We start from the raw sequence: 22,672 nt of genomic DNA on the forward strand, positions 1-22,672 counted from the left end.
CATAGTTGCTTACATTTTAAAAATCCAGAAGGATTAGCTACAAAAAGTTAATGATTTCCTATAGGGGAGAAGAGAATAGGATTGAGGGAATAGGGATAGAAGCCAGAGTTGCTTGGGTGTTCTTGTTTTGTAGATTTCACATTGGAACCATGTAAATAGTTTTTATTACTATAAAATAAAATTGAATTTAAAAAAAATCACTAGACTTTGAAAATTAAAATGAAACAAACCTGATTTTGTTTGTAAAACCACACTGACAGGGACTATTTCATTCCAAGTAACATTAAAACAGTAATTTGACTATGTATCTCTAGTAGGATGTACCCTAAAAACAAAAAGAATTATCAAAAAAGCCCTGAAAACTGTTTTCTGTAATCATATTTTTAGTGTTGATTTTGTATAGATATTCAATCACTCTTCTGGATGATGTGGGATAAAAGCATATAAGAAATTATATTGCTGTTGTTGTGAATACATTTCAGTGTGAAACGTGTTTTCATGTTTCAGTGTGAGGGGAAAGATAAAGATCTAAGATGGAGAAGAGTATGCAGAAGTCCTGTAGTCCTGAATTCAAACTGGAAATATTGTATGGACTTAGATTGTGTCTTAGCTCCAAACCCTACAAGGACTTAAAAATAATGGTTCAACCTAATAGAAATGAACAAACCTTTTGCCCAGTTGAGGTTTCCAAATACCTCAACTTACAGGAACAAGGGCTCCAGGAAGAAATGGCTGATTGCGGTTCTAAAGCAGGGAATGTACAAGATGAGCCTAGAACATACTGTTTAGCAGAAAGCAAGGAAGCTGTTGAAGACTGATAAGGTTATGTCAAAAGAACAAAGAAGCCAACTTAATAAGCTTCCACTGGCCAAAATGGAACAATTTGAGCATCAATAAAGATTAAAATACAATAAATATGTTTAAGTCCAAGAGTTTAAAATAATAAAAATAATAAAACCTTCCATGGTCATCTTTGGTGTATGCTTGAGAATCAAGTTATTTTTAAAATGGTAAGTAAAGTGGACAAAATCAAGCATTTCTCCTTTTAAGAATTGTACTTTAGGGTAACTAAGTAATTGATGTGGGGAATTTCCTCTTTATTGTATTTCAGCTCATCAAGGAAAAAGCAGTGGTTGCTTTGAATATCCCTTTCTGTAGCCCCTAAATTAATGGATCTAGGCAAAGATCACTAAGGGTTGCTAATATCACAAAAAGAGAGGCAACCAGACACTCCATAGGCCTTGATAGGAGTACACACACAGCACTGCCTATGAAGTAGTCATGGCCAGAAAAAAAATTGAGAATCTCCATCTAATCAAGCCTTTAGTGTATGGAAAAGCAGGTACAGAGAAACGTTAAATTTCATCACAGGAATGCAATCAGCAACATTCAGACAGTGGGAAACTATAGGATAAATAACCCAGTTTATTCAACAACAAAAACCAAAATTATAAAGAAAATTTTAAAAGAGAGGGGAGGACCTGGTAGATTAAAAGAAATTTAAAAGGCATACCAATCAATCACAGTATATGGACCTATTTGATACTGTGTTTTTCACAGCACCTGGTATAACAGGTGCTCAATAAATATCTCATTGATTATGCATACAGATGGGCACACAGTACTTTTTTCCCCACTAATTGCTGGAGCTGAAATAACATGTTGCTTTTCTCTGCTTAGTTACAGAAGATTACAAACTCTAGGCTTTGTAATGAAATATAATTTCTATTAGTCATTACTGCTTTATTTTAATTTTACTGATGTGGTTGAAAGCTACAGATTTGATAATCTTCATTCAGAATCTGTTTTACAGTGATATACTTTTAATTGCCAAAATTTAGTCTGTTCTTTATTTCAGATAGCAGAACTTGTAGCGACTGAATTTTTTGACCAAGGGGACAGGGAGAGAAAAGAGCTCAACATAGAGCCCGCTGTAAGTACGAGACTGTTGGTAGGAATTATTCAAATACATTTTTTGTTGTAGACTTCCTTTCATGCTTCTATGAGATCTTTCCTGGGGAATGCAATTTCTCCTCATTTTATTTTTAAAACTTTTTTATTAGAGGAATTATATATGTTTATTACAGAAAAAAAATAAGAGGACAAAAAACTCTTTGGGTCATCATATTGTACCTCTGTTTTTGTAATTTGCTTTTTCCACTTGAATATCATAAGCTACTTTTCATTCTGACAGATGCTCTTCTATATGTTATTTATAATGATGACATGAAATAGATGTAACCATATTTACCCACCTCCTTTGGGGTAATGTCTGCAGTGTTCACTATAAACATCTATGTTACAAAATGTTTGTGTGCCATTTTTCATTATCTTGTTAGGATAAATTCCCAGACTTGCTGTGTTGAAGGGAACACAGATTTTAAAGACTTTTGATAGATACTGCCTTTTACATAGAGTATGGATCTCAAATACAAGAAAAAGATTCTTCTCAAACCATTTCTGTCCTTTGAAATGAAGTTTTCCTGAAAATGAAGCATAGAGTCATTTATTTTTTCAATTCAAATGAACATTGATGTAGCCCATACTAAATGGGACGTGGTTAAGCGATGCCCCTCCTGTCTGTGTGCAGTTCCCCCCACGCTGCTCTGTTCCCTCAGCTGGTTTCATCCTCTCTCTCATTAGTCTTTTATGGTTATTGTCTTCTATAATGTAATGGTAGGTTTTTTCAGAAGCTCAGAATCTTCTTAGAAACTGGTGGGTAGCAGAGTGCTGGTCACAGCTAATGGAGAATTTGCTTCATTTGAAACAAGCACTGAGACAGACTCGTTTCTTCCCATGGAGGTGCTGGGTTGAGTGGCGCTCCAGGCATGAACTCTTTGGAATAATCAGCAGTGACGTCTGTGTAATCTGCACTCCAAAAGCTCTGTGTGAACTGAATTATAATCAGCTGTGGTCTCAGTGGCTTCTTTCACAAAACTGAGGGTGTTTGATTTCACATCAGTAGACAATTCCAAAGCCTGTGTGCTCTCCAGATACACGTCAGTGGTTGATTCTACGTCAATGATGAACTCTGTCTGGGTCAGTGGTCAACTCTAAGTCAGTGGTTGACTCTAGGTCAGTGATCAAGTCTAGGTCAGGATCAGTTCTGGGGGTAGTGTGGGGAAAGTCATAGAATGAACAAGACAGAGAGGATCAGGGTCTTCCTGATTATTGGGCCAGTGGGGAGTACAGGAGTCTCATAGAGCTCAGGAGGCGGGTATCGCCTTCCTCAGCTAACCCAGTGATTCATCTTTTTAGAGTCAACTTGCATTATGTTCTTTAAGTAAATGCAGATCCGTGTGTGTGTCTATTTCTGTGTTTCCAGGATCTAATGAACAGGGAGAAGAAAAACAAAATCCCAAATATGCAAGTTGGGTTCATAGATGCCATCTGCTTACAACTGTATGAGGTATTTATATGAAAACTACTAGACTTGCTAAACTTAGAGTGTGTTATGAATTAAAACCTACAGTAAAGTGAAGCAATTAACATTAGGTGTATATTTTTTTCTTCTTAGTCAAGAAACAAGAAGTAAAATTATCATCAGGATTGTTTATTTTGTTGATAAACATGCTGTTCACATTGAACAAGGCACACGTTTTATTTTTACTATTTCTCAAAAACTTTAATTCATCAATGCATAGCTATCTTTTGAGTGCCAACTGTGTGCTAGGCTCCAACAAACTGATATAGGGAATACTAAGAAAAATTATGTGCCAGGACTACCCTCAAGGAGGTATATGGTGCTTTCTCTCTGTTAGCATATTCTTTTTAAGTCTAAGTTTGGGCCTAGATAAGGAAAAATAATTACCAACTTTTTCTCATTGTCATAGTGTGGCTTTAACATTGTTAAGAAAATTTTTATGAGGATTAAAAGAAGGTGGCTAGAAAAATATTGTAGGTTCCTATTTCAATACACCCATTGGCGTGGGGTTTTTTTGTTTGTTTTAGGTAAAGATATTATCCCTAAAACATCCAGTTTCCTAGCTTAGATGTTTATGCCCCAAGTACAAAAAATAGATAATGTCCTTGTCTTTAAAAGTTTAAACAGGAAAATGTCTTAAGTTTTAATTATTTTGGAAAAGAACATTTATCATGGAATTATCACAGAATGTCAAGACCACAGGAAAGCCTAGAAATCTTCTAATCCAGACATTTCATAGATTCGGTAATTGAATCTATAAAGTTCATCTTCCAGGGAGATGGAAAACTTGCCCCAAGCAGGTAGTTAGTGGGAGAACTCTATCGAGAGTCCAGTTCTCACCCAAGTCCCGTTTTCTACCATCGAAAGAATTTAATAAAGAAGCCATGGCTGACGAGGAGAGGAAGAGGAGGAGTGGGCAGGAGAGGCAGCAAAAGCAAAAGAACATCGGGTGTCCGGCCTCTGTACCACTGTCTCCCCACCTTTTTTGGCATTCTGCTTGTTTACTCCTTTGCAGAAGGGCAGTTAGAATAGGGTTTCAAACACCCTTAAATATCTCATTCTTTCCATAGCAGATCTTATCTTACTGATTGGATTAAGAGTTCCTTAGTTGAAGATACTAAAGTCTCCTGATTTTTCCCCATGCCTGTAAATATAGTCAAAATTACAATCAGATCACCCATTATAGGTTTTATCCTCCCACAGTTCATGTCTGTGCAAGGATTCATTTTATTTGAATTTGCTGTTGAATTCTATGTGATAGATACATCTTTTTACTATTATTATAGAAGTAATATATTATAGACAAATAAAAGAATATAGAGAAGTAACAAGAAAGATAAACTCAGGGGCCAGCCCGGTGGCGCAGCGGTTAAGTGCGCACGTTCCACTTCTCGGCGGCCCAGGGTTTGCCGGTCTGGAACCCGGGTGCGGACATAGCATCGCTTGGCAAGCCATGCTGTGGTAGGCGTCCCATGTATAAAGTAGAGGAAGATGGGCATGGATGTGAGCTCAGGGGCAGCCTTCTTCAGAAAAAAGAGGAGGATTGGCAGTAGTTAGCTCAGGGCTAATCTTCCTCAAATAAATAAATAAATAAATAAATAAATAAATTTAGGGGGGGAAAAAAAGAAAGAAAGATAAAATCACTTAGAATTCCACTACTCTAAGATAATTCTGTCAATAGTATATGCTTTAGGACATTTTCATGTTTTCATTTAACAAAAATTGCTTGCAAAACATAATATAATGTACATCTTTCTGTTTCACATATGTTTCTATGACAATTTTAATGGCTGCAAAATAGTAACACAATATACCTTAGCCTTGTCATTGGGTATTTAAGTCATTTTCAATGTTTCCTTATTACAAAGAAATCTGCAGTGAACATTCTTGTGGCTAAATATTTATGGCACTATAGTTGGTAAATAATAATGCCACACAGAATTATAAATTAATCTTTATTATAATCTTGGGTGAAATCTTTTTAAGTACATTGTATAAAACCATTTTGTAGAAGAACATACAAAGTAAGCAGCTCCCAATACAGTCATGCTTATGGATAGCCATCTGTACTACATAAAAGCAAAAGTACTGTTTCCCTGCAAAGCCGATTCCACACAGATCTGTCGCCGTAGCTCAGTTATGTTATTTTGGAATGTGCGCGTTTGCTCTGTCTCTCAGCATGTACTCCTTGTCTGTATAGCTTAAGAGGAATCATTCATAAATGATCCTTGTGTGTGTTCACGCAGCTTGTGAAAACCCCAACAGTGGGCCTGCTCGTGAAATTAGTGTGGCATGTGGCCCTTTGGTACAGGACTGGGGAGAGGGCTTATTTCCTGGCTTCCATATAGTTGTTTGCTTTCTTTTTCTTTCTTTAGGCCCTGACCCATGTATCAAAGGACTGTTTCCCTTTGCTAGATGGTTGCAGAAAGAACAGGCAAAAATGGCAGGCTCTTGCAGAACAACAGGAGAAGATGCTGATTAATGGGGAAAGCAGCCAGGCCAAGCGGAACTGAGCGGCCTATTCGTGCAGAGTTGAAGTTTACGGATGGTGATTCTGCAGTATGCCAGTTTTGCTATACACTGTACAGATTTGGTGTATACTTTGCCACTGCTGTATTTTTATTTTTGCACAAGTTTTGAAAGCATAGCATGAAATGTTTTTAGGGTACTATTACATTTCTTCTGTATATCTGTTTTATGCCACTGAACTGAGATTTTCAACAACACCCACTCTTAGCACATGGATAAGAGCACTGTTTGTGATATTTTGTGTACTGCAAAGTGCAAGTGGCATTCTTGCACTGAGGTTGTTTTTTTCTGCTTGGAGCTTTTAAATAATTGGCTTTGTGTTTTCTGAATTACCAATCTTTAAAGAATGTTCGGAATCTTTCTCAAAAATAAGCTAGGAGCAAATTGAATATATTCTGTGACATTTAAAACCTTTATAGGATAGAGAAAAATGCTGGCCGAGTGGATTTTAAGGGGTTTGGAGTATATTTGTCAACAAAGTATTACCGTAAGAAAAAAAGTTAAAACCGAAACAAATGGAAAGTACTATGAGGCAGCATTATAGAGAAAAAGTATTATTTAATTGATTTGCTGTGTTTGTTAGAGAACAGGCAGGAGAGAACTTTCTCATTTAGGTGCAGTACATCTATCCGGAGGCTACCCATCAAGTGTCTTCAGTCTAACTCAGCTGATGGAAAGCACGGGAAACCTTTTGAGAAGATCCAGTCACTGACTATGGAGGGATGAGTGTGTTCCAAGAAGGGAACGGCCATGGATGTCTGTCAGTGAAGAAAAGCGTTCTGTTGGAAGACCCTTTTGAGAGTCAGTGAGTGTTTTGAATACTGAACTTCCTTTTTTCAATAGCCTCCTCATCTTTTATCTCCTTATAAGTCAACAGCTTAAATCTCAACGGGAAATCGAGAAAAAAGTGATAATTGGAGCACTGACCTGAGTGAGATACAACTACAGATAAGAGGGTACAAAATAGATCATCATTTTTCTCTTTGTCAAACAAAATATAGAGAAAAGTTTTAATTATATGGACAGCAAAGGGCTATCCTTGATATTGGAGTCAAAAATTAAATTGAGGGAGCAGTAAGGTAAGAAACCTTAGGCCTGTGAATAAAACTTAGCAGTATTGAGTTTGTGATTGAGAAACTGCCGTATTTTGGTTTAGAGGCAGGACTAGTCAACCCAGAATCACAGAAGTTTGGGTGTGTATCCTAAACACTGGCCCTGACCTCACAGTTGGTGGTATTTACTTCTCATAGCTTTTAGCACATTTAGAAAATGTTAACGTTTCCTTAGAATTTGAGCCCATTTAAGTGGATTCCCATTGTACATGTGTGCCCCTAAATTGACATGCATTCAATATTGGAGAAGTAGGAAATGAGTCGAGCAACTGGTTAAGGAAAGGAAAACCTGCTCCAAATATATGGAAACATTTGGACTTGGAGAGAGTAGGGAGGTATTTGCTTGATTTGTTAATTCCCTTCCTCTACTAAAAAAAGTTCTGAGTTTCTATCTCTAATTTAGACAGAAATCTCTTGAGGATATGGTAATGCAGCATTCTCAAAGACCTGTCACTAAAACATGTTTTCCATTCATATTTTCTCTAAATTGCCTAAAATTCAATATGTTTATTAAGTTTTTAAAATTCTGAGTGCGTATATGTATAGTGACATAATGTGGCTTTCTTCTTGCCATTCAAGTAAAAAATAAAGCGCAAACAAATTGTATTGTATTGCCATTACTTTGTAGTGGTAAAGGATAGTCTAGAAAGTTATCACCTATTTAATGCTGTATGTATTATTATTGTAATACTTGTATTTTTCAGGATATTATTCTATTTTTATTTTACATCATACAGATGAGATCTGTAAGGTTGCCTCTTGGTGACACTGGTGTGTAAATTACACAGACTGTCACTAAAATCATGTAGCTACATACTGGTATACACCTATGCATGCACACATAATTCCTTAGTTTATAAAAATTGTTTAAAGAATTTCAGTCTTTAATAACCTTTTTTTCATACACATCATGATTTAGCAGTGATGCTGAAATCTGTAGTCATATACTTTAGTAGTCTGTTTAGACCCCTCTAACATATGTCACTGAGATTTTTAAAAACATAGAGACCATGTATGGAGGATTTGTATGTGTGTCATTGTATCAAGCAAGAAGAGATATTTAGATTAGAAATTGGTTTGCCTTTAGATAATGGTTTATTTTACTTTACTGGTTTAGAAATTAAAAGAAGGGCAATGCCATGCCTATTTTATTTTATTGTTGGATATTTTAGTTCATACAGAAGAAGAGTACTCTTTTAGGACTGGTTTGTTGGTTCAAATAATTTTTAATTTTTAGGAAAAATCATTCCATACATGAATTAATATCTGGTACATGGGCACAAACCAAATTTTTTGTTCTTATGTGAATATTTCCTTTCTAGTATCTTCACAAGTTGGAAAAAATATATAGTCTTCCTCCACCCTACCCTATATTTATATTACCCATAACTAGTAAGAAGTTGTTCTTGTCCTAAAGTAGTTTGTTTTAGTTATAGTTGAGTAACATGGTACCATTTCAATTTTCAGCCCCAAAAGTCCCCACTATTTTACTAAGTTGTTAGGAGATGTCTGAAAAATTGCCTGGCCTTATATTTTTCAGAGGACTGGTCTTTGCCAATCGCTGTCCTGTGTGAACTTGTGTAAGTCCCTTAACCTCTGTGTGCCTAATAAGTTGAGCCATTAAAGGAGTTCTGTTTGGGCTAAGTCTTTGTCTTCAAGGAGGATGTCACGGAAGGCAGCTATTATGTCAGCTCTAATGGGCCCTGGAGACCACTGTCAGAAATGGGATACTGGGCTACAGAGCACAGTGATCTAATCCCACATGTCATTTCTTATGTTGAGTTTCCAAGACTGAAAACGCAAACACAGTACATTTATTCACCTTCTCAGGCAGATCGCTGCTGACTGTGAGATGTAGAGCTCTTTGAGCATCTCACCTCAAGGTACAAACCCTGGATGATGATGATGTCACCACTGATCTCATAATTATGAAGAATAGTGTCCTTTGATAGGAGTATTGGAGATAAGAAAGTGTATGCCAATATATTGAAGATATTGGATTCTGGGAGGAAACTTGTCACAGGTAACATTCTAGACAGACAGGTAAAATGCCCAGCAGTGAAGTGCCTTTATTTCAGCATTAGAGCACAGATGTTAGACCTACTCCAATCTGATTTCACTTTTCCTGTGTTTTTCACCAGATTGTACTCCTAAAATTTTACAGGCCATCACAAGCAGTGCTGTTTTGTTTTGTTTTTACAAGATCGATTTAAGGTGAGAAGGGAAAAAGAGTAACTGTTGTCCTCTCCTGTGAACAACTATAGTTAAAATAAGGTGGTATAATTTAATTGCTCAGCATCAGACATGCATTGATCCACCTTTTATTGAGTCCCTGCCACATGTCAGGCACTGTGCTCAGCCACGGAGACGGAACAGTCTCTGCAGGAAAGGCTGGATAAGAGACTTAACCAGCTTCTGATCCTGCTGACTGAAGGTGAAAATAACATTCTATCACTTCCGTTTTCATCTGTAACATATATTTTATACAGTTTTCTGGGGACCTTTACCTGGAACTTATTAAGAATCTGTTAGTGAACATCCTGTCTTCTTGCAAGTATGAATCACTTGGCCTGTTGATAGCTTAAAGAATATCCTATGTAAGGAGTCATATATTCCACTGTCTAGGTTATTTTTCCATATGCTGGCCAGGTAGAGAGTACTCAGAGTTCTCTTAGACTGCTAAATTGTGCACAGTTTTGGACCCCTTCTGCTCCACCACAGGGAGCGAGGAAGAAAGCATTAAAAGCTCACTTTGACCTTCCATATATTTCTCAAAAGCCTGTGTAAACGTGTCTTAATGAATGTTGTTGACAGCAATGTAAATAGTTGAAAATATAAATTTCTATTACAGTTTAAGAAAAAAAACCCTTATGAATCATCACTAGCCACTGTTAATATCTATTTGTATTCTTATACCTTTTCAATATATTTGAACAAATATATAGTTTCTGGCACTATTTTTGTACTAGGACAAAGGAGTTACTATGTATATTATGTTTAGCTTTTAAGTCATTTTAAATAATTGTGAAGGTTGATTTCTTGTCTTTCCTCTCCCCCACCATGAGAACCATTTCAGATGACTCTTCTGTGATAAAATCACTTTAAAAGAATACTTAGCCACCTGTGATCCCTAAAGTCAAGAGATAGTCAGGGTGGTTTTCCATTGTGAAAATTCTTAAGAACCTGTCATTTGTTTCCTCATTTTGCCATGCTTTGTAAAAATAAAAAGAATGAATAAGTAGGTATGAGTCTTGTGTGATTATTAGGGGACTTTGAATGTTAAGGACAGGGGATTATTAGGGGACTTTGAACTTTAGGCAGGGAGAATGGGTCCAATAGTATGAGAGACTTTAATCAAACTAACCTATGGTTCTATTAGCTGAAAAAACTGGTTTAATAAAATCCTTTCCTTATGGTGGCCGACCTGGTGGTGCAGTGGTTAAGTGCACACGTTCTGCTTTGGTGGCCTGGGGTTCACCGGTTTGGATCCCGGGTATGGACATGGCACTGCTTGGCAAACCATGCTGTGGTAGGCGTCCCACATAATAGGTAGAGGAAGATGGGCACGGATGTTAGCTCAGGGCCAGTCTTCCTCAGCAAAAAGAGGAGGATGGTGGCAGATGTTAGCTCAGGGCTAATCGTCCTCAAAAAAAAGAAAAAAAATCCTTTCCTTAGCCTAGACTCCCCTCAGTAATGGTCTTCTTTTTATTAATATCCTTTCCTAGAAATCTGAGGGTAACAATTTCCATACACCTCACTTCAAGATCCTAGCAATGCTATGGAGGGTGATTATTACCGGCCTCGTGTTGTGTGAGGAGCTAAGGGTTAGGAGTTAAATACTTGCCAAATGGCATGAGCTGGATTCAAGCCCAGATCTGTCTAGTTTCAAAGCAGGTGTTTATTCCACTTAGCTCTCTTCTTGAATTTTAATTGTAAAAGGTCCTAAATCCATACTTAGTGGATCAAATGGGCTACCCAGAAGCCTTTGAGATAAGATTTCTGTCACTGGCAGGTTTGGTTTTGTTTGCCTTCCTACAGTCAACATTCCTTTAGTTCATCTGGTAAGAACTAATGCCCTGCCCTCACAGAATCCCAGATACTACCGTGCTTCAAGGCTGCTGGTCTAGAGGCATGGAGGTGTAATTAAATGCAGAATTTCTGATTCATTATTTAGTTTTGCCACTAAACAAGCCCTCTTCCTGCAGGGCACAATATCTAGGCTATGCCTAATTCACAAAGCTAAAGACAAAAATAAAATGAAAGCTCCTATAAAACAGTATTTTAGATTTTCTGACCACTAGAGAGCACCAGAGTTTCAGCTGCATTTAAAGCAGTAAAACTCCCACTAAGGAGTAACCCCTAAAATGGTCTTACGGAGCTTCTGGTCCCTCGGAGGCTACACACAAGGGCAGAGACAGTCCTATCTCTGCACTCAGGGTGGGAGTGGAGGCTGGCTCAAACTTGAGGCTTCGGAGACGCTTCCCCAAGGGTGTGGCATCTGCTTTAGCCAAGTGAAAAGGGAGAAGAGTATTCCAGGCAGAAGAAATGTGCAAAGACCTAGAAGCAGCAGTCTAGAGAACCTGAAAGCTTTCGCTCGACTTATTTAAATACGTGTAAACTTTATACTTATGAATGATAAGGATTAAAAATATATACAGTATAAATATTAAATATACTTATAAACGTATAAAATAAAGCAGATGTCCTTTAAATGTATATTTGAGCTCTTAAGAAAGTAAGAGAAATCCCCAGAGGCCAAAATAAAGCTAATTAAAAACCCAAGCAGTAAGCATATGAGCTGATACTGTCAGACTTGGGAATATTTGCAAATCTCTGTAATGAAGGCGTTTTAATGTCCTCCCAAACAGGGAAACATGGTCTCAAGACCCTGTGAAGCATTTAGGGAATGGCTCTCCAAGTAAGGCTGAGACCTTTGAAGAGCTATGCCCTCAATGAACACATAGAAAGTGGGGGAAGTCCACTCAGACACAGGAAAATATAAAGGAAGCATTGCCTGTCTTAATCTGGGCTCTGGGTAAAAAATAAAAATCATAACATTGGGTCTACCCTCATAGTCACACAGATTTGGGGTCTGAATATGATCCAGGACTACCCAGGTTAAATTGTAAGCACAAAAAGAAGTCTCAGGCCAGTAATATCCCTGGACACCTGGCAAAAGCAAAGGCAAAATGTCTTTGGAAGAAGACAATCTCAAACAGGCCCATAAAATTTCCACAGAAATCATGCCACTAAAGACATATTCATAATTCACCATTGCAAAACCCACGAGAAAATTCACAATGCACAAAAGTCAGAAGCCACAAGACTGCAGGATCAGATCCCCAAGAAATTCAGACAATAGAGCTCTCTGATGGAGGCTGCTGGGAAGAATCATTGATTTCTCACTCTTGTGTTTCCAAAGGAACACCCCTAAGATGACACTCTTGGTCCCTTGTCCACCTCTAACCCAACCCAGTCAGATGCCTGACTGGAGGGTGACAGCCATCAGTCCACAGTCCTTAAATGGGTGATGTTAATCTAATAAAAAGCAGTAAATGCTGGGGATTTGTTTCTTTTCCTTACCTTTTGACCCTGATCTAGTGCAAGTTGGAAATCCTAGGTAAGTGTGTCCAGGTATAGAGAGGTGTGTCCCAAGGTCTAGCCTGCTGAAGGGGTGGGGACTGAAGCAGGGAGTGTTAAACCCATTTGACCATGGCATGTTCTCCAACCTAAACATGTTCCCCAAACGCCTTATTTACCCGACCAATTCCCCAAAGCTCTACACCAGCCAGAGTCACATGGTTTCCTTGGGAGTACTATGCCTATCTCCTTTAATGAAGGCTTTCTAGACTGTTCCTCTGCAACCCCAATGGGCCTTTTTCAATCAATGTCCTCTCCAGCCTCTGATCAATGTGGTAAATCTGTGCCTTCCAGAGTCTGTCGTAATATGTGCTGTTCGAGGAACAGAATGTGCAAATAAAGAACATTGTTACTCACCTCTCCTTTCTGCTGGCGGCTGTTAGAAGACAGGAGTGAAGTCAGCTGTGAAAAACATCCCATTTTAGAAATGCAGTGAATAGTTCAAGAAAAGCACTGTTGGAAGATAGGTTGTTCTGTTTTACATTTAAAATTCTGAAAAGTAAATTTAACATGACTAGAAATTATTCACATTTTTCTTCTGCCTGTTCTAAGACTTGGATTAGTGATGATCATCGACAAAGCACACTAACAAACTCTGAGTCGCTGGAAGCCAGTATTCGCAGGCAGCACAATGGATGAGGCAGCTCATGAGTAATAATACAACCAATATGAATAAACAGTATTAGGGAACTGCAGAGGCTAGAAGAGCTATATTACTTTCATACAAACGTTTTAAAGAGCCGTGGCATTGTGAGGATAACAGGGTTGCTATTTTTACTCTCAGTGGGAATTATGAAATTAGGGAGGAAGAACACATCTGACAATAAAAAACATAAGCAGATGGTTCTTGGACTTGAACAAGAAGAGGTGGTGCCTGGATACTACCAATGCGAACTGATTTTCACACGCACTACTTGGACAACGAACTCTGTAAATATCTCTTCTCTACTTAGTTTTCTAAATTTTCATTGAAATATCATTGTATTAGTTTCCTATTGCTGTTATAATAAATTACCACAGATGCATGGACTTAAAACAACACAAATTTATTATCTTACAGTTCAGGAGATCAAAAGTCTAAAATGCGTCAGCAAGGCTGCATTCCTTCTAGAGGCCACTTCCTTGCCTTTCTGAGCTTCTAAAGGCTGCCTGCACTGCTCAGTTTGTGGTCTCTTCCTCCATCTTCAAAGCCAGCAACAGAACATCATCAAAGCACGCTCGCTCTCTCTCACATACATGCACACTCTGACACTGACACACACACACACACACACACACAGGACCTACCTCTGCTTCCTCACATTTCCTTCTCTAACATTCTGATAAGGACCCTTATTATCTTAGGCCCACCCAGATAATCCAGAATGATCTTCCCATTTCAAAATACTTAGTGACAATTACATCTGCAAAGACCCCTTAGCCACATGGGGGACACGTTCACAGGTTCCAGGGATCAGGATGTGGGCATCTCTGGGGGCCATTATTCTGTCTGCCACAGTTACTATCTCTCACATGAGCTCATGAATTTTGTAATACCTATTTTTGTGTGAGATTTTTTTAACAGACTTTATTTTTTTAGAGCAATTTTGGGTTCACAGCAAAATTGAACAGAAAGTACAGTTTCCAGATATCCCATCCCCCCACAAGCAGTCTCCCCCACTATCCACATCATACACCAGAGTGGCACAATTGTTACAGTCCATGAACCAACACTGACACATCATTGCCATCTAAAGTCCAATGTTCACATTAGGGTTCACCCTTGTTGGTGTACATTTTATGGGTTTGGACAAATGTATAATGATATGTATCCATCATTATAGTATCAGGGTAGTTTCATTGCCCTGAAAATCTTCTGTGCCCTGCCTCTGCATCCTTCCCTGCCCCTAACACTGGGCAACCACTTAATTTTTTTTAATTTAAAGAATTTATTTTTTTAGAGCATTTTTAGTTTCACAGGAAAATTGAAAGTATAGAGATTTCACATATACCCCCTGCTTGTATCCATCACTATAGTATCATACAGAGTAGAGTCACTGCCCTAAAAACCCTCTGTGCTCTGTCTATTCATCTCTCTTCCTGCCCTCAGCCCCTGGCAACCACTGAGTTTTTTTTTTTTTTACTGTCTCTGTAGTTTTGCCTTTTCTAGAATGACATATAGTTGGAATCGTACATTACGTAGCCCTTTCCAATTGGCTTCTTCCACTTAGCAATGTGCATCTAAGATTCTTCCAAGTTTTTTCCTGGCTTGCTAGCCCACTTATGTTTGGCTCTGAATAACATTCCATGCTATGGATGTTCTACTGGTAATAATACATTTTTAAGTCAAATTGTTTATATATAGACGAGCTTCACACACCCAAGGGGCTGCCCTGCCCTGAAGCCTCAAGAAAAACTTAAATTCTGTCCAGTATACTCCTTTTAGGCAAGCAAAGAATTTATATGATAAAGCAGATTTTATGAGGTTTTTGAAAGACATAAACAGGCTGGCCCCTTGGCCAAGTGGTTAAGTTCTCGTGCTCCGCTACGGTGGCCCAGGGTTTCACTGGTTCGGATCCTGGGCACAGACATGGCAATGCTCATCAGGCCATACTGAGGTGGCGTCCCACATGCCACAACTAGAAGGATGTACAACTAAGATATACAACTATGTACCAGGGGGATTTGGGGAGATAAAGCAGAAAAAAAGATAGCCAACACTTGTTAGCTCAGGTGCCAATCTTTAAAAAAAAAAAAAAAAGATATAAACAAAATGTGTTAAATGCCCAGTGGACTGGTAGACTTCTATTATTGTTGTTATTACGATGATGATAATGATGAAAGATTTCTATCCCAGAAGTTAAAATAAAAGCTTTTATTCTAAAGAAGACAAAACTTGACTATTGAAAGCACACCTAGAATGAATTAAACTTAGATTATGCTTTGCCATTTACCAAGCTCTTTCACATACATGACCTTACCTCATCTTTACTGCAATTCTACAAAACAGGCATTCTTTTCATTCCTGATTTTCAGATGACGACACTGAGTCTCAGAGGCTCAGCTGTTTCACATCTTATACTTTGCAGAGTTGCCACCTGAACCCAAGCCTTCCCACATCAAATCTGGTACACTCTGCATTACACAATAGTTTCACTCTCTAAGGGTTCCAATTGGTCAGGCTTTTATTATATAAATCAGTAATTTTCAAAGTGTGGTTCCTCGACCCACAGCATCACCATCACCTGTTGAAAATGCAAATTCTGGGCACCATGCCTGATCTACTGAGGGTCAGCCCAAGCAATGAGTTTTTTATTAGCCCTGCAGGTTATTCCGATGTACACTAAAGTTTGAGAATCACTGATCCAAGACATTGCTCTTTTCATCTAACTTTTTACAGTACCAAGATGACGGAGATAATGAGACACAGCTACACAAAACCGTTTAAAGATTCAATGATTAAAGTAAGCCTTTCATTAAACTCCTAGAAGTCTGAACAGCAACCTCATTGAAAACTTTGTTCTCTCTCTAACTATATGGATTTTTCATCTCAACAAAAGTACATTTTCCATCTATGTAGGGAGGAGAGAAGTCAAAACATGGGGGGTTTCAAACAGTTTCAGCAGGGGCGGAGCAGGATAATCATGATGATTTCCAGAGCTTCCTGGCCTTCTACATCATCTACAATTGCTTAAGAAGGGCCTTGAAAGATTAGCTCATTATCAGTCCTCCTCCCCCTCATAGATCTTATCCTTGGAGAAAAAACACTTAACTGCAAAAGGCCAGAATGATGAGATTACGTCCTCTCACATTTGGAACAAAGACAAATTGGATGTGGCATGTCAGCCGGAGAGGAGCAAAGTGAGAGCTGACATTTTATCTGTAATAGATACCCTTACTGGTGATTCACCAAATTGTTTCTAGATCTGGGAGTAGAGGGCGAAAGTGCTCTTTCTGATATATCATCTAAATATGTCCTGATGGGTTGGATTAACATCCAGGAGCAATTTGAGAGGGCAAAGACTCTCGCCAGCCTCCACCCCAAAGGTCCGACAGTCACTGTTCATTATCAGGGCCAAGGGGTCAATCCAGTTTTGAAAGGGGCCCTGGGGAAGACTGGCAAAAAGCATCCCTGAGGAAAAGCAGTCCATTCAGGTCTATCAAAGAGAATAAGCATTTCAAAGGAGCTCTGGGAGAGGAGGTGAGGCCAGTGGGGCTTTCATCAGAAGCCAAAATCCAGGGTAGGGCTGGCCCCCGCTCAGCCCTGGGCCTTCCTTGCTGCTGCAGTGGAGCCTCTTCAAAACCTGGGTGAACTCCAGATGAGGATGGGGCTTCCAACTCTACAAGAAGCGAGCTCTTCCCCAGCCAGGGAAGAGGCCCTGATGACCAGCCTGCCACAGGCACAGTGAAGCATCTTCCTGCCCTGAGCCCTGCACCTTAGTCGGCCCCAAGAGCTGTGAAACCTGTGTCCCGGGCACAACTGGCAGGTGATTTCATGCCCAAGGAGGCCTTTTCTATATAACTACCAGAAGACAATTCTCTGCATTACTGAAAGGGCTTCTAGCAGAGTGGAGGGAAGGAGGGGACATTTATTGGGCAGTAACTTAGGTGCCAGGCCCCTTCCATACATTACCTCATTTTATCCTTACAACCATCACATTAAGTAGGTAATTTTAAAACAAGGCAGAGAAGGTTAGGTTACTTACTCCGTCACAAGCTTGCAAGTGGCATGACTAGAATATGAACATAGGTCTCGCTTCAAAGTCCCTGCTCTCACTGCTGTGCTGCCACAGCAGATGGGGCCCAGCGCGCTAACCAGCTGTCTCTGAGAGAAGGTCACTTCAGGCCCTCCTGGGTGAGTTGCCGCCCACAGATCAATGGGGGTTACAGTGTAGACATCATCTGTGCTATCCTCCTTGGCCTGCAAACACACATCCTGATTACACTGCCCTGACAGAATCATTATACACTTCTACCCATGAAGAAAGCGTTGGAGATCCAAAACAGCTGAGTCAGGGGTCTTCCTCAGGATGATCCTGGTGCAGCCTATTCCTTTCTCCATCCAAACCTCCTTCCTCCATGTTACCCCCATACATCCCAGTTAAATGGAAATCCATCACCAATTGTTTTGTTATCTCTCAACATGAGGGGAAAAAAAGGGCTGAGGTGAGCATTTTATTGCGAAGGTAGCGATACATTTGCTGCAATCTGCTTCTTTCAGCATAATCCTCTAAGTGCTCTTTTATTTGCCCTGAAGCTTGATACACAACATAGTCATAACCATAACCAAGTCATATCAATGATATTTCAGCCAGTTAATCATTTGTGATGGCCTGAGTCAAAACTTCTGTGAAGTTTGTTTTCTCATTTTCAAGTTGGTCAAACTAACCTTTTGTAGAAAGATTGCTTTCTTCTTGGGGCATATATCTAGCTTTCCCCACTGGAGACTTATTTATTTAACTATTACAGAATAGTGATGTACTAATGAATACGTCCCTTCATATTTGTCAGCTACAGTTACACCCTTCCTTTAACAAGCTATGTGCCAGGACAATTCCACAAGAGAATCCAGTCTCCAGGACAAGGTTTCTGGGCAGCACTAACCTGGGTTTTGCTTGCCAGGCAGAGGAAACAATTTGGAATGGAATAGGAGAGCATGTGCAGGCAGCCCAGGCTGTTGAGGCACGGCCTGGAGGTAGGAACACTTACCCTCATCTGTGAGAGCTGATTTTACTGTCACCATTTGGCCGACGAATCTACTTTAGGAACTTCTCATAAGGAAATAAAGATGTGCATACACTGCAAAGGTGGGGCATCGGCCTTGAGGATACAATATATACTTATTAATAACCATTTTATGGTGCTCTATCCTCAACAGGTAGAATACATGGGTCTGGGAAATAAAGTAGAAGTGGCCCTGTTGCCATCACTTCCCACTCCTTCAACTCTGGCCTCTTTGAGTTAGAAATCCTATTTCCCAAGAGACCAACAGGCAAAAAAAGAAGTCACCATCCTGGCAGGAGTAACTGACCCAGAGTATCAGAAGATAGGGTTCCTCATACACAATGGGAGCTGGAAGGTATATGTTTGGTACCCAGATGATCCACTGGAGCGCCTCTAGTATTTTTTGCCAAATTCTGAAAGAAAATGGATAAGTGCAGCAGCCAAAGTTTGAGAAGGGCATGATGGCCAGTCCCAAGCTCCTCAGGGAAAGCCCCCAAGGGCAAGGCAAATCTAGAAGAAGAGATTATAAGCATCAGTTGTGACTGCTAGGACAGCTGCCACCACTGGGTTACCAGCTCATCCCACTAACCTTCCCCTGCTCCCCAGAAAAAGGGACCAACCAGGATCGCAGAGGAGCTGTTCCCAGATGAGGCAAACTTACATTAAGCAAGAAAGAAGTGCAAGAGGTAGATTTTAGTGGAGTCTGTGGTGTACTGACAGAATTCATCTCCCACTCTAGCTACCCTCCCCCAACCCCAGATACACGCAGCACCAGGGCACAAAGGCATCATTGGCCAGGCTGTTAGGACCTTTGACTGCTAACAGTGTCAGCTCACAGCTGGGCCCAGAAGTTGTCCTGGGCCTAAGGGAGCTGCCTGGCTCAAGGTTACATCCTCTCTCCAGGGGCAACGTGCATCCTATCCAGGGTCACTGAGGGGAATAAAGACCCAACCTCCTTGCCTAAGTGAGGACAACTCTGAAGGGCTATTCCAGTTCCAGAGCTCCTCAGAGGCCTGGCCGCCTTTGTTGCTCCTGCATAGCAGATCAAGTTCTCCCCCTGCCCAGTCCTGCTGCTTTCATTCACTCACGGGTGTTTTCCCCAGAGCGCTCCCCAGTCAACTTCCTGCACTGAATTCTCTGTCGTCAAGTCTGTTTTTCAGGGTATTCAGCCTAAAACAGATGTGAACAGCGGTAATGGCTAAATGGGGGGATTACTGAAGGTTATTGTCTTCTTTTTGCTTATCTCCATTTTCTGATTTTCAACAATAAATATATTACTTCTATAGTAAGAGCTATATAGGCCTACATACACATATATGTGTATATAACATCTCTTAGAGTCACTAAGTTCAGGGGAAAAAAGCCACTTAGGTGTGACCTACAACATACAAAATGAAGAGAAGAAAAACCAATATAAATAAATATATTAGTGAAAAAAATTTGATAATTTAGACAAAAGGAAAACATTCTAGGAACAAGTAATTTATTGAAACTGGCTCAAAAAACTACAAAACATGTACAGTATAATAACATTAAAGAAATTATATTGATATTACACATTATGTATAATATACATATTACATATGATGTGTATTATATGTATTACTATAATTAAAGAAATTAAATTGTTTTAAAAGTTTTCTCATAAAGCAGACACCAGGCTCAAACAGATTTGTAATGAACTGTCCCAAACTTTTAGAGGAAAAATAATTATTGATGAGGATGTGGCCTCAGGAAACTCAAATACACTGTTTTAGGAAGGGTACATTTATATACCACCGTGAAAAAGTATTTAGTATTATATTTCCCTCTATTTTAAAAAGTACTTTAAATTTTTTGTTGTTTTGTTTTTTGGGTTTCTTTTTTTTTTTTGGTGAGGAAGATTGGCCATGAGCTAACATCTGTTGCCAATCTTACCTTTTTTTTCTCCCCAAAGTCCCAGTACATAGTTGTATATCCTAGTTGTAGGTCATTCTAATTCTTCTATGTGGGGCGCCACCATAGCATGGCTTGATGAGCAGTGTGTAGGTCCACGCCCAGGATCCAAACCAGCAACCCCCCAGGCTGCCAAAGCAGATCACATGAACTTAATCACTGGGCCACAGGGCTGGCCCTCGCAAGTTTTTTTTTTAATCCAAGTTTTATATACACATTTTGTCCTCCAGAAGCTTCTTAGAAAGTGTCAAATTTGTTGAAACCTGTATAGCTGGAAAACATCTATCCTAATACTCAACTGATAGTTTGGATGGGTATAGAATTCTAGAGTAGAAAAAAAGGCAATAATTTCCTTTGTATTTTGAGGGCAATGCTCCTTTATTGTCTAATTTCTAGTATGCTGTTGAGAAATTCAAATCCATTATGATTATGATGTGTGTCACCTGTCCTTGCCACCTCTCCACCACAGAAATTTGTAAAATTATTTCTTTTCCCTCACATATATGAAATTTCACAATGTGCCTTGGTGTGGTCCTATTTTCACCCACTGTGCTAAGCACTCGGTGGGCCGTTGCATTGTAGAAACTCTTATGTTTCAGTTTGGGGAATTTTCTTGAACTTTTGTTTCTCAAATGTTATGACTCCTGCATTGGCCCTTTAATTTCCTTATCTTTTCTTGCACATCTTTTGTCTTTTTAAAATATTTTCTGGGATGTTTCTTTATCATCCAACTCTTCTATTAAGTATTTCATTTCTTCCGTCACATTTTTAATTTCCAGGAGCTATTTTTTCATTTTCCGTTCAATTTTCATGCCATCCTGTTTTTGTTCCAGATGCATATATTCTCTTATATCTTTGAAGATATTAATGATGGTTATATTCCTATTTTTATTTTTTTTTTTAGATTTTTTATTTTTTATTTTTTCCTTTTTCTCCCCAAAGCCCCCCGGTACATAGTTGTGTATTTTTCGTTGTGGGTTCTTCTAGTTGTGGCACGTGGGACGCTGCCTCAGCGTGGTCTGATGAGCAGTGCCATGTCCGCACCCAGGATTCGAACTAACGAAACACTGGGCCGCCTACAGTGGAGCACGCGAACTTAACCACTCGGCCACGGGGCCAGCCCCTCCTATTTTTATTTTTGACGTTTTATTCTTCCCACATATCTAAAATGATTTCATCCATTTATTTTGCTCTCTTTCATATTAGAGATTCTTTTTCTCAAAAGTCTCTTTGATTAAATGCTCATTTTTAAAGGTGTATGACAAAAGGCCTGGTGAGGGGTCGCCCCAGTGGCTCAGCAGCTAAGTGCGCATGTTCCGCTTCCACGGCCTGGGGTTCGCCAGTTCAGATCCCGGGTGCAGACATGGCACCATTTGACAAGCCATGCTGTGGGAGGCATCCCACATATAAAATAGAGGAAGATGGGCGTGGATGTTAGCTCAGGGCCGGTCTTCATCAGCAAAAAGAGGAGGATTGGCGGCAGATGTTAGCTCAGGGCTAATATTCCTCAAAAAAAAAGAAAAAGGCCTGGTGTGCTTGTCAACTGTGAACTTCCCTGTAGGGTGATCTAGGGGCACCATTTGTTGGGGAAAGTGTAATGTCATTTTCTTTAGGTCTTTCCACCTGGGCTGGTCAGGTCCCCTAGAGAAGACTCTTCCAAAATCTTGTGTTGAGTAAAGGCTTGGCTTCCAGTGTTCTAAAAAGTGAATAGGCTGGATCTCTCAATATTTAACAGGCGCACACTCAATTCATCTTCCTGGTTCTTCTTAGTATTTGTGCTCTCAATAGTGTCTAGGATCTTTCAGTCAAGAGTTCTGTTTTATTCTCTCTGGAGAATAATTCTGCTGGCTGTGAGGGACAATTACTCATGGGTGTAGTATAGAGAAGATGGTTTGTGAATTTAACTGCTTCTTTAAAAGTTTTCAATCAATTCACCATATTTCAGCTAGCCTTTTTGATCCCATCTTCCAGATATGGAGCCTTTTCAAGATTCTGCAGTATAAATTAAGCTGGTTCTCCGATTCCCTCCCCGTGCCCCTCACTCCATCTTAGATTCGGCTTTCTCATTTTTACCAAGTAATTTACCACTCATTCATCTATTTCCAAGATTTAAAAATTTTATTGATATTGTCTCATCTTCTTTTCTCCATCTCTGTGGAGTTTTGCCTTTTAAAAATCTTTAGTGGAGTTTTGAAAGTAAATAAAATTAGACATATGTATTAAATTTACTGTCTTTATTAGGAAATGTGACTTAAAAAAAATAAAGATGACCAGAGTCTACGACTCAGCAATTTCACTCCTAGGTAAACTTCTGATGTACACCAGGAGA

The 22,672-nt window shown here is 39.4% G+C and overlaps 1 protein-coding gene and 1 long non-coding RNA gene across 31 annotated transcripts in view; one reads left to right on the plus strand and one right to left on the minus strand.

Moving 5' to 3' along the window:
- Positions 1-10,306, plus strand: part of PDE5A (phosphodiesterase 5A) — a 130,222-nt gene extending 119,916 nt beyond the window's left edge. For all 3 annotated transcript variants that reach the window (XM_001502305.7, XM_005607870.4, XM_005607869.4), the window contains exons 19-21: positions 1,859-1,933; positions 3,326-3,409; positions 5,800-10,306. In XM_001502305.7, coding sequence (XP_001502355.2) covers positions 1,859-1,933; positions 3,326-3,409; positions 5,800-5,937 — 297 coding nt within the window. In that variant the 3' untranslated portion in view covers positions 5,938-10,306. The remainder of the gene's footprint in view (positions 1-1,858; positions 1,934-3,325; positions 3,410-5,799) is intronic.
- Positions 1-22,672, minus strand: part of LOC102150521 (uncharacterized) — a 167,709-nt gene that overhangs the window by 112,435 nt on the left and 32,602 nt on the right. For 19 of the 28 annotated variants that reach the window (XR_011436236.1, XR_011436237.1, XR_011436234.1 and 16 more), the window contains one exon: positions 13,063-13,107. The exons of 3 other annotated variants lie outside the window; for them this stretch is intronic. This is a non-coding gene — a long non-coding RNA (uncharacterized lncRNA). Of the gene's footprint in view, positions 1-13,062; positions 13,159-22,672 lie in introns of all 28 variants that reach the window. 6 more of the 28 variants (XR_011436235.1, XR_011436250.1, XR_011436257.1 and 3 more) reach the window with 1 other exon arrangement.

Source organism: Equus caballus, chromosome 2 (genome assembly GCF_041296265.1).
Source record: "Equus caballus isolate H_3958 breed thoroughbred chromosome 2, TB-T2T, whole genome shotgun sequence".
Classification (NCBI taxonomy): Eukaryota; Metazoa; Chordata; class Mammalia; order Perissodactyla; family Equidae; genus Equus; species Equus caballus.